The sequence below is a fragment of the Hesperophylax consimilis genome, chromosome 4 (genome assembly GCF_061612785.1).
Source record: "Hesperophylax consimilis isolate HC1 chromosome 4, BYU_Hcon_1.0, whole genome shotgun sequence".
NCBI lineage: Eukaryota > Metazoa > Arthropoda > Insecta > Trichoptera > Limnephilidae > Hesperophylax > Hesperophylax consimilis.
In genome coordinates, this window is record NC_142839.1 from 11,828,610 (window position 1) to 11,841,357 (window position 12,748).

The window sequence follows — 12,748 nt, forward strand, 5'->3', positions numbered from 1 at the left end:
CTTCTATTTTTGTGCACAAGTTTGTCAGAAATCACTGATGGTTTCCCACTCCTTGCCTCGTCATGAGTATCAGTACGGCCTTCTCTCAATAACCTAACCCACTTCGTGACACGTTGTCGACTCATCACATCACAACCATAAACTTCCACGAGCTTCGAATGGATATTCATGGCGGTTTTGTTCTGCAAAGTCATAAAATGGATGACCGCGCGGAACTCGCACGGACGGTAGGTGGCGGGAGCATGCGACGACCTCTCATCATTCGCGGACGAATTTACTGTGACTGAACAAAATAGCCGACAAGCACGCGTTACTAAACAAACTGACCATTAAAATCTCGCGTACATGCCAGGTGCACTAACATCGAAACAAAAAATTTCCCCCTCCTTGTAACCTTATTTTCTGGATAACCCTCGTATAAAACTGAAACTTTAACTTTACCTAAAAATCGACATAAAATACCTGTGCTTTAAGCCATCGATATATAAAGAAGTATACCAGAGTGATGTGTTGGTTTTTTTAAAAAACTAATCTAGTTTTATTCTGATATTGATGAAATTTTGCACACATGAACTTCAAAATAAGAGGAAGGTAGACAGTAATACATTAATGACATTACAATACAATATATACTCTGAAGAAATTGTGTTTTAATTATTCGGCCAAAGATTTTATGCGTCATTAGAGAAAATGCAATGCCGAAAAGAGAACGGGTCTGGGCGTACAACTGCTAAATTACAAAGTCACTGCTGTCTATCACTCTGTTTATTTATATGCTTCCGTTAAAACAACATACAAATCAGCAGTAACAACGAGTATCAACAACAATCGCTGCCATTTGCAAACTTTATGCATTGCTCTATTATGGCACGGCACTGATTGAACACTTGACACCTCAATATCCATCAGTCGCCCTGGCCTACACTCTAGTCGACCTTGAGGTAGTATTCGATGCAGCTTTTGAATACGAAAACGCAGCCCGGTCCTATCGTTTGTCATACGTGAACAATATTTGAATTAAGAATTTACTGGAAACAAGAGTTTTTCCTACTTACCACATTTTATCTTAATTTTGTGAGACAATAATAAGTCCAGATCTATTGTAACATCATTGGTCTACACGAGAATACAGAAAACCACCTCCATTCCTATTTTCTACCCCATAAAGCAGAATTTAGATACTTCTCGGTGAAATTTTGCACACTTGATCAAAATCAGAGGAAAATTACTGCCTATGTGAGATTATTACAAACTATACAAAAATTTTCTGTAAATCAAGAAATACAAAATAGCTTGTAGTGGTACGTCAAGCACCACTTAGTACACAGTGCCAAGCGCTAAGGTACCTAGCCATCATAGAACATACTGGAAATTTCGGCGGTTGCTCAGCGTTACGGGTGGTAATCTTTGTAGCCATAGCAACTAGAATGCTCGGTAACATTCTTAGGTGAAACTTGAATCGTATTGGAACCTTTTATAAGCGACAGCGGAAAGGTACTCAGTCTGTCTACTACGCGCTACGTTTTAACGCGGTAATCAAAATAACTTACTCCTTTCGCGCCGCGATTACTTAAATAATTCTTGCCGTAAAAAATCTATTATAAATATTACATGGTTTACTTTCAACACAGAACACATCTTCTACCTTCGCAACAAGCTTTATAAATTTAAAAGAAATGTTTACCTTTGCCAAGCTTTTTGTTGCTGGACAGATCTGATTTTGATGAGCAACTATTTACGTCTAGGCTCATGGTACTCAACTCTTTACACTTATTGCTTATTGTGTCTGTACATTCATCTGAGGAGCTGTGATCATTTCCAAAGTCATTTTCTGTGGGAGATTCCGTATCTGATGCCGTTTCGTTCATGAAGCAGATTTGCAGATTCATTCCTTGAAAAAAAAACAGTATAAAATAAGTGGATAAGAAAAATAATTGGGAAGGAAAATAATTGGGAAGGAAAAACACCATTAACTGTTTAATTGTTCTATTGTGGGAATTCAGTTATTTTATTTTGTTTGCGAGAAATTAACATTTTTTTTAATTTATCAATAAATAAGCATTTTAATGCGTAAAAGATAACGTAGAATTCGTGGCTCAAAAAATATGTAAAAACACCACACAAAGAATGTAGTTGTCCTTTACTAGGGATCAGGCATTGATAATATTATATGTGATCTTGGGGTTCTTTTAGACTCTAAACTTACCTTTGACAAACAAGTCGACTATATTGTCACTAAGGCAACAAAAAGTCAAGGATTTGCACTGAGAACATGCAAATTTTTCAACAACCTAGGACTTAACTGATTCTCTAGAATTTGCAAGTTCATCAGCAACTGGAATACTGTTCACAGGTTTGGAATCTGCACTAAATTTTTTATGTTATCCAGTTAGAAAGAGTTCAGGATCGATTTTTAAATTTCCTCAATTTTAAATCATTCAACATAATAAATTAAATAGAAAACTCAGAATAACGTCAATTCTGCCAACTCTAAAATGTTAAAAAAACAATGGGGCAGTTTAACTATAAGTATCTTGGAGTTAATTTTTTAAATTCATAACCAGAAAGTATCAGAAATTTAAATGTCAGCAAACATTTTAAACATCATCTTAAAAACGCATCGAAAATATGAACTGAATACTTTGACTTAAAAATAAATAAATAACACATTCCTCATACACATCAAAAACTTAGCTTTTTATGGTGGTTCATCCTATGTATTAAATTATGTGAAATATTTACTATATTATGTTACCATTTTTTCTGTAAACTTATTTTTGTTTTAATAATTGTTTAAAAAATATTTATATATTTATAAATATGCAATTCTTACGACAAAATCAGGAAACATTTTCGAATCATGAAACTCCTCAACTGATGCCCGGTCTATCTAGGTATGGTTATAATCACGTGTATAATTGTATAATGTAATATATTATATTTGTTGTACTTTAATATTTATATTTACTACTTAATTCTTTTTTTATATTTCAGTTTACATTCATTAAGGATGGGTTGTTTCGGAGAATTTGACCAATTCTTCAAATATCAAAGTTAATCTTCAAGTTCTGTGAAAGATTTTTTCAAGTTCTGTTATTATTTCAGTTCTGTCAAGCAACTAGCTTATAATGATATAATAAACGGACTTGAATGGGACCTTCACAGAACCCGAAAATTAACGTTGAAATTTGATGAATTATTCAAATTCTGCGAAACAACCCATTCTAATTACTTAATTTATTTCTAAAACAACTTATCTTTGAACATTATTAATTGGTCTGTTTTTGTCATCCTCTTCTGCTTGTTATATTAGTATTAAGAGTGTTTATGTTCCTTCTTTAAATAATATAAAATGTGTTTCATTTATGATGATGATTAGGTTAACTTAGAACTTGGACGGGTTGTTTCGGAGAACTTGAACAATTCTTCAAATTTCAAAGTTAATTTTCAAGTTCTGTGAAAGATATTTTTAAGTTCTGTTTTTATTTCAGTTCTGTCAAGCAACTAGCCTATAATGATATAATAACAGAATTTGAATAGGACTTTCACAGAACCAGTAAATTAACGTTGAAATTTGATGAATTGTTCAAATTGTCCGAAACAACCCGTCCTAAATATGATTGTTATCTAACTCACCACTTTGTAAGCGTGCTTGTAAGCTGGGTTTCCGTCCGGGACGATCCCCAAAGTGGTAGAATTCATCCAACTCTGCTCCCATAGCGAGTCGGCGACGAATTTCCTCTCGGTCATTGCGGCGCTAAAATTATACCTTCATTGTAACAGGGGTAATTCATAATTGAAAAAAGTTATTAATAAAAATGTTAATGTACGTTTGGGCACAGAAGTAGGGTATCGTCGTTAATGGTAATGACTTTGTTGAACTTATTTATCACGTCATCATCTAATTCGTCGGTTTCCAATAGTTTGTATTCCATTATTGCTGAGTTTCAAATAAGTTTAGAAATGAACAATGTCACTCGATAATATGTATTTTATGCAATGAAATGTTACTTGGAGAGCTAGAAAGTTAAAAAGTAGGCTCAGCGTAGTAGACAATTGTTCGGTAAACCTCAATTGACACTATCAATTACATTATTACAAACAAACCCGAGCGAAACAATAACAAACAAATTATGACAGCCGGCTTTTTAGGAAACTGTGTGTTGCCATGTTTAGGTTTAGCTCTTTTTGATGACACTTGGACTTCTTGGACAGCAATAAAATCGATAAGTACGTATTTATTTTTGTCGTCCAATTTTGAGCGCGGATTTATGAAACCAATTTTGTTACATAAAATATTTAAATACAATAACTTTCACCATCGTCATACTGTGTAACCTGAGATCGAAAAATACAATAACACTGTACCAAATCATTTAAAATAATATATTATTTCGAAAGTAAAAATAAATTATTATCTAATACAGAGAAACCCATTGTAAATAAACTAAAATGTACAGTATTGGCTGTACCTGTACAACTGGACGTCTCGATACTGAATACATAATTTCTAAAATCTATTGACTCGTTCCACAAAATATTGTCTTTTAAGATTAAATTCTTAAAATGAAAGACACACCGTAAAATATTGTCAGATTAATCGAATGAACAGCATCAATATCGTAATGAATACGCGGCCACCAAACTCTAATCTGGAACTAGCATCCGATCAAAGCTGTGTAACATGTGTTAATTGTGTACCGTGTGTCCATCAACACTCGGGTTTCAACAAACAGCGTTATTTTTTTCTATAACATGACCTATGAACGACACGAACCAAATAATATAGATTTTTAATAGTATAACATCTATTTATTTAAAATATCTATTTGCAACAAAATAATAGTGATATCCGGGCAGTTACGTCCGGATGAAGGAGTTAGCGCAACACGGCGTAATATCCCAAAAATAAATCACTAAAATACTTTTGGCCGTGAAAATCTCAAATCTGTATTAATATTCTTCAAAGTCGATTTTCTCAAAACGAAATATTGAACTTACCTGATTTGGATAATAATAATTGGTATTATATATATTAATAATTTATTTATATTAGTAGTAATATTATTATTTAAGCTGGGGCCCTATTGTTAATTTCCGAGTCTTAGGTCCTTTTTTTTTTTTTTTTTTTTTTTACAGTATTACCGCACAAGAGTCCCAACTGCTCCCGTCTGGAGCCAGTGAGACTATGGCATCCCCAATTGGGGTATGATGTGAGGCTGAGGGTATTGGGGAGGGGAGGGAGATGGGGAAGAGGAAGGTGGGGAAGTACCTGGCTATTCAGATCTGGTCACCAAACACGGCTAAAGCCATTTCATTTCCATTTCCTTAATGTAAACCTACCATTTTTACAGCATCCCCAAAGATGACATGTTATGAATTAACGTACTTATTTCAAATCAGGGCCTCCTGTGTGGAGTTAATGTTAAAATATAATTAAAAATCGGTCCCTGACCGGGGCCTCCCACCCACGAGATGGGGACCCTAGTCGGAGGTCCGGCCCTGTTCGAGACGATCGCGATGCGTTACGTCTGTACTGGCATTAAACTTGTAGTATTTATCAAACTATTGTTATAAACGCGAAAGTGTATTTGATGTTTGTTGTTCTTTCACGTCGACCGAAGCGAGCGACTGAACAACGTGATTTTTTCTGACATTATTTTTGGTATTTGCTGGTCAAACTGGGCCATACAGTATGATTGGGTCTGGCCACTGTAATGAGTTCGTATACATCAGCGATGAATCCCGTGGGATGAAACATTTGGCCATTTGGCTTCACTTGCGTTAGCATTCAACGCGTGAATGTTTAGAAAATAATGGATATTTTAATCCTTGATCTGTTTAGCAAGCCCATAATGTAATATATTATGTTAGATGTTCGATTACTGACTTGATGAGTGGTATAAAAAAGATTTAGCTATTTGTGAAACATGCAAAGATATAAGAAAATACCCACCACTTAAAACTATTTTAGAAAAATAATATTATCCAAATTTGTTGAATGGTGTTTAATAAATTAGATATTTTTATTTGATTAAAAACACTACTTTATAAATATTCTTAGCATCTGTTACTTTTCATAATGTTGGCTAAACAATAGTTTTAAGTCTAAACATAAGACAGAACGATACTCGAGTGAAAAATATTAGAGTTTAAAAATATATAGTCATATAGATCAGTGCTCCGCAACCTTTTCTCACCTACGACACACCAAATTTCTTCCTAGAATTCCGCGGCACACCGAAAGCTAAAATATATAGGTATTAAATTGATACACAAATTTTACAACAATTTCTTGTTTTTTATTTGAAAAGTATACATACATACATATAACTATAACATTTTTATTTTTACGCAATCTTAATAATTATTATAAAATAATAATAAATTAATGAGCGATTAATTGTTAAATTAACCAGCGCTTGTTTCAATGAACACAAAAGTTTTATATTCGGATCGATTTTTGACAGCGCAACCCGAAGTTCTTGGTCAAGACCTTTTAAGCATGACCGCTTATCATTTTTAATTAATACAAGCGTTGAAAAACTTTGCTCACATAAATATGTCGTTGAAAATGGAATACTTTGACGGAAATGCGAGAATATTGCATTGGTTGCAAAAGGATTTCGAATCCAATCGTATTGTTCCGTATTAATGGAATAAAAATACCGACCAAACTTCTACTGAAGCTTACTTAAATGTTGTTGGGCCAGATCCACAGTTAATTGTTTGTTTTCAATTGTACTATGGTTGGTCCTTTGGCACATTTCCAAACATCCTTTTCGCAACTCTTTCTGCCATAGTTCGTTATTAAGTTCGTTCAAATGCTCGAATATATCAGCCATGTATGCAAGTTTGGCTATCCAGTAATTATCATCGAGGTGCTGATATAGATCGGGCATATTTTGATTTAAAAGAAACTCACACACCTCGTGACGAAGCTTAAACAATCTAGACAAAACTTTGCCTCGGGATAGCCAACGAATTTCAGTATAAAACAATAAGGATTCATATTCGGCTCCCATTTCTGCACAGAGTATTCCAAAGATTCGCGAGTTTAGGGCTCTTAATTTAATTATGTTTACGATTTTAATGCATTCATTCATCGTGTTCAAAAGTTCCCCAGGTAAATTTTTGACCATCAATGCTTCGCGATGTATGCAGCAGTGTGTAAATTGTAACGTTGGATTTTTTGTTTTACACAAGAAACAAAACCCTTTTTACTACCCGTCATTGCCGCAGCGCCATCCGTGCAAACAGCAATGCAATTGCTCCATTTAATATTATATATTTTGAAGAAATCATCGGTTACTTGAAAAATTTCTTCACCGGTAGTTCGTTTTGAACCTCCTTACAAAATAAATAATGTTCTTTAATAAAGTCCTCGTCAACGACACGTACAATAGCTATCAACTGTGCTTTATTTTTAATATCGGTTGTTTCGTCGATCTGCAGCGCAAATTTTTCAGCCAATAACAGTTTTCTAATCAGTGTTCCTAATATATTGTGAATACTTCTTTTAACAGTATCGGCAGACAATCAAAAATAGACAATATTATGAAAATATTTTGTCATTATGTATTAAATACGTAATGATAAAATGTCAAATACATTGAATTTGACCGCGGCACACCTGTGTCCGGCTCACGGCACACCAGTGTGCCACGGCACACCGGTTGCGGAGCACTGATATAGATCAACAAACGATGTCATTTACGGAACGCCCGAATTTTGATGGTGACTAACTTGATGTACTAAAATGGGAGTCCACCAAAACCACCTAGTTTTTGAGTCCACTCCACTCATGGACCCCCAATTTTTTTTATCGCTGTCAAGGACCCTCCAGCACGTCGTAATCGATCCCTGAGGGTGCAAGTAGACCACATTACGAATCTGCGAAGATCAACAAACGCCGATTCTGATATTATACACGTAGAATTAGATAAAATAATTATTTTAAAAATGAGTAAAATGTCATCACACCAAAAACGCTATGATTGTATTGCCAGTAGGGTGGGAATTTTGTTCGTTCTGTTTTTTTTAAGAAATTTTATGTCCCGATTTTGTTTTGATATTAAATAATAAGTGTCTTTTTAGTTTTGGCGAATTTGAAACATAATTCGGACGAATTTAAGCTCCATAATTATTGTTGTTAAACATAAAAAACTATCATTAATGATATATTCATGGACAAAACGACACCAACTTGCTTCGTTCATTTCCCATAATTCGAGGCTCGGCTCGCGTTTCGGCTTGCAGAAGTATAGGCAGCATAATACACAATTCAAAAAGATAAATGTCAATTCCGAGCATAAATAAACCACTCATTGATAGAATATGATCACATTTTTTAAAAGATTACTTTGATTATCAATCTTTGAAATATTTTAAGTTGATTTAAAATATTATCGTATGTCCCTCCCCAGCCAATAATACCATATTTTAATATAGATTGCATGGGTGTAGGCAGGGAGGTAGGCAAGCTTAGTGACAGATACAGACGTAACGCGTCTTCTCGGTCAGGGCCAAACTTCCGCCTAGGCCCGAAAGGCCTCGGCCTCAGGGACAGATTTTTTTAAATAAATTAATTCCACACAGCTGGCCCCCATAAGAAATAAGTTCCTTAAGGCATATGTCATCTTTGGGTATGCTGTAAAAATGGTAGACGTTGAGGACATAGGACGCGGAAAATAATTATAAATAAATTCCACAGGACCCCAACGTTGGATACCGTTGGATACGGCTGGATACCAAAAGGACACAGGACTCGGAAAAAATATTTCACATTTTGAAGTCAGCAAAAATGATTTAAGCTCGCAACGCATGGGTGGGAATCTGGCGCATTTTCCCCTCGACTACTAGCCGTTTAAACTGATCTGTTTTAAAGGTTTCTATTTTAAACAACAGAAATAATTCTGTTTAAGAAAGTAGGTACTAAAGTATTTTCGTCTAAACATTGTTATGATACGAAAAATAAAAATCGAAAGCATTTATTGGTTCGCGTTTCGACTTAAAATTTTCTTTTCGCATGCGGCGCTTTTTCCGTATGTTTCACTCCCTACAACCACACCACACAGGCATCTACCCCAATTGGGGATGTCGTAGAAAACCGTGTCTTTGTGAGATAACTATTTTTCCACTCCCTTTGATTTCGTCACCTAGTCCAGTTCCACAGGATGCGAAGTTATTGAGAAATTAGGACTAATGTGCGGTATTCGCAATTCTTTTCTAAGCCCTTTTTAATATCTTTCTAGCTACACTTGTAAGACCTTTCCAAATGCAAAATAATATTCAAAAATTGTGTAATGGCGCGAACTCATTTGCAAGCCGAAGCCCGAGTCGTGCCTCGAATTATTGGAAAGGAATGAACAGCAAATGGCGCGAAACGCCGCTTGCGGTTGCTTCGTTCCATTCCCATAATTCGAGGCTCGGCTCGCGTTTCGGCTAGCAGAAGTATATGCAGCATAATAATCAATTCAAAATGATAAATGCGGTATTTTGAGGTTTTTTCAAATATTTTAAAATTTTAGCTCAGCAATTTTAAGTTGCCTCTTAAGTCTTATAAATATATTTTTTACTAAAATAATATAAATGCATTTCCTAATTCGAAATTCGGAATCATAACCTCAAAAAAGATAATTATATTTTTATAGTGTACACTGCAGAAACAATAGTGACGAGTTGCTGACATTTTACAATGTGTTCTTCAATTAAAAGCGATTAAATATAAGATTAAAAAAACTTCTCGAATTGGCCATAAAATACAGTATTGAGTAGGTATCTATCAAATGACAAAATTCTACATGACGTCATGATGTGTTTTGGCTTTAATTAAAAAAAAAATATTTTAAAATTATTTTTAATAACTTTTTTAAATATGTATCTACTGGTATTTAAGTTAGATGGTCAATATTGATTTAAAAAAACGGTTTTGAGCTCCTTATTATGTGGAAAAATTGCTTTTAACATACCCTCCTCTCTTCCTCCCTCGCTGCTCTCAAATGATTTTCAATGGCATCAAGATCAATCAGGGGCATAGCCGTCTCAATGTTGTAAACATCAAATCCACCTGACCAAAGAATTAAGAAAATTATTAGAAAACAATTCTTTAAAATATGTATTCCATGAGTCGTCCATTAAAAGCATTTTACCTTTGGTACCACTATTTTTTCGATCTTTCCCAGATGTTTTGGATGTGACTCCAATATCTTTCTTCGGGAAAGTATGTTTTTTGATGGATTCATTTAGTGGCGATGTCCTGAATAAGAAAGAAAAATAAATTGCATTTTCGTTTAATTCTAATCTTATAACAATAGCAAGAATCTATCGACAATACTATTAAGCTACATACCTTTTAACGTTGGCATGTTTATTGTTGCTTTCTGTGAATTCATTACTATTTGTTAACATTTCTTCCTTTATTCCATTTATCTTCTCGGTTGTTTCCGTCTGAGCCACGTTACAATTTGCATCAGTCGAGTAAACATCCTCTTTCGGTACACTGCTCTTATAAAGTTGAAAGGATGTGCTAACTTCTTCATCGCACGATTGCCCACTCTCCGTGTAGCTTTCGGAACTCTGTGAACCGAACAAGTCTTCCTTGACGTTAGTCATGTATGCGTCATCCATCTTTAAACTGATTTCCTCGGAGAGTTGCTCCAACTTGTTATCCAAATTTTCCTCGATATCACTGATATCCTGGGCAGGTTTATCTTCAAAACCAAAGATTTTCGATCGTAATCTTTCTTGAGAATTCAAATATTGATTGGAAGCTAATTCGCTTGTGAATCGTTTGAATGCGTCGTCTTCAATAGCGTGCTGATGGTCGACAATACATTTTATAACATTGTTAACTACTTCGCTAATATTTTCGATTGTGTTTGCCAGGGGTTTTTGAATTTCTTCGTATATATCTCGCTGTAAAGCAATTATATCTTCCTCGAAATCAGAAACGTTATTTTCTTGAGGCAAATTAAAGTCTTCCTCGTTAGTATAGTTGGGAACAAATGGTTCTTGATTTAGAGTTATATCTCTAGAATCAGCACTGTCACTGTATGCAAATATATCTGTGGAGACGTGAGATATTGAGGAATTGTCTCCATTTAATAGTTCACCACCGTCATCCTCAAAACTCAAATGTTGCCTTCCGTGAGCGGAATGCTTAGTGGGAATGGAAATAACCTCGCTCCTTCTTAAATTGGCGATATTTTCAAGTGGTTCACTTTTCTCTTCAAATGTATAATTGGTTTCATAGATTTCATCACAATTATCACCAGTTATGTGTGTATCTTCTATATTGTTATTGGAGTCATCATAAATATCATATTGTTTTAAATTCGGCACCAACTCTGCCTGATTTTGGCTAGTAATATTAACGTTTGAGAACAAACTATTTTCATAAGAATTTGGGCTTTCCAGGGGATAATCCTGAAACAATAAACAGTATTTTAATTAAAAGACCATGATCATATTAATATATGAAAATACCACAATGATGTAGATATGCATTGTAGAGGTTCTGAGGAAAATGTAGTATGTAAATATGTACAAAATTCATGATCTCGTGTCTTGTGTGAATCTAACTGGAATAGTGTACGATGTAAAATAAGTAAAGACGCCTTCCCGAAACCAGAAACTTACCTGTAACGTATAAGCTAGATGCTGAAATCCTGGATAATTCGGGTTATGTATTCCCCTCGGTAGTGGATGTTCTTCACTGTCATGGATGTAAGAATCGTCGCTATCAGAAGCTTCAAACATTCGCTCATCCTCATCTTGTGGAGTGATATCAGTGGAGGAACAACTTCGGTCTGTTTCTGAAAAATACAGTTCATTAGAAGTTTTTTTTTATATCAGTGATATAGAAATTTAGCTAGATTTTTGAGGAAATTGTCAATACTGAGTCTGAATTTCAGTAATAAGAATTTTTATAATTAAGGTTTTTAATATCGCAATTGATTCTGATGTGTACGGCCAAGGTACCAATTTTCCAATGCAGGCCACTGGCAAATCGCCGTCGAAAGTACATACATTGGTCGACACTCTTATTCTTGAGTCTCGTCGAAGGTACATACTTACATACGCCAAACGTCAAAAGTCATTCCACTCGAACAACGAGTGGCTTGAACCACTCGTTGTTCGAGTGGAATGACTTCTTCGAGAATCGAACCACAGGGCCGGCCACAGGGCTTGGCACAGGCCAAACGGGGTCTGGTGCGAGTAAAATTTTGGCGCCCCATCAAAACCAGTGGACCCTGGGTAGGTGATCACCGTGATCAATAATATTCGGTTGATTTTGTATTTTTGTGTATCGCCGTTTTTATGAAAAATAATATCAATGGCGATGTGTTAGGACTGTTAGATGTAAGGTATGATCAGTGCCTTAGCAATTCAGCTCCCGTAGCGGACTGCTCTAATTGCGCCCGCATAGTACCGGCCCTGTGTGTACCTATCTCATTATTTGTGCAATATATGTGTAACCACGTGTAGTTTTATATGGATAAAGAAATAAAGAAAATACTTTGGAGTGGAATCCAAGAGTCCCCTCTAAAATATTTTAATTGTTGGTGTAATCGCGTGTATTTTTGTATGGATAACATTCTTATTGTTTCCTCGGTGTCTAACGGAAAGTGTTCAAATCTTTATATTTTTCTAAAATGGATATGCCATTATCATTGACTCGGACAATTTGAAAATGGACTCGCTCAATTTTTTTTATTTGAATTCGAGTTGCAAAATTTTTCAAAAT

The 12,748-nt window shown here is 34.9% G+C and overlaps 1 protein-coding gene across 5 annotated transcripts in view; it reads right to left on the reverse strand.

Moving 5' to 3' along the window:
- Positions 1-12,748, reverse strand: part of Schip1 (Schwannomin interacting protein 1) — a 38,197-nt gene that overhangs the window by 6,509 nt on the left and 18,940 nt on the right. For 4 of the 5 annotated variants that reach the window (XM_089631209.1, XM_089631206.1, XM_089631207.1 and 1 more), the window contains exons 3-8: positions 11,641-11,816; positions 10,352-11,427; positions 10,152-10,258; positions 9,972-10,069; positions 3,637-3,757; positions 1,685-1,891 (exon numbers count right to left, since the gene is read on the reverse strand). In XM_089631209.1, coding sequence (XP_089487335.1) covers positions 1,685-1,891; positions 3,637-3,757; positions 9,972-10,069; positions 10,152-10,258; positions 10,352-11,427; positions 11,641-11,816 — 1,785 coding nt within the window. The remainder of the gene's footprint in view (positions 1-1,684; positions 1,892-3,636; positions 3,758-9,971; positions 10,070-10,151; positions 10,259-10,351; positions 11,428-11,640; positions 11,817-12,748) is intronic. The other variant, XM_089631210.1, reaches the window with a different exon arrangement.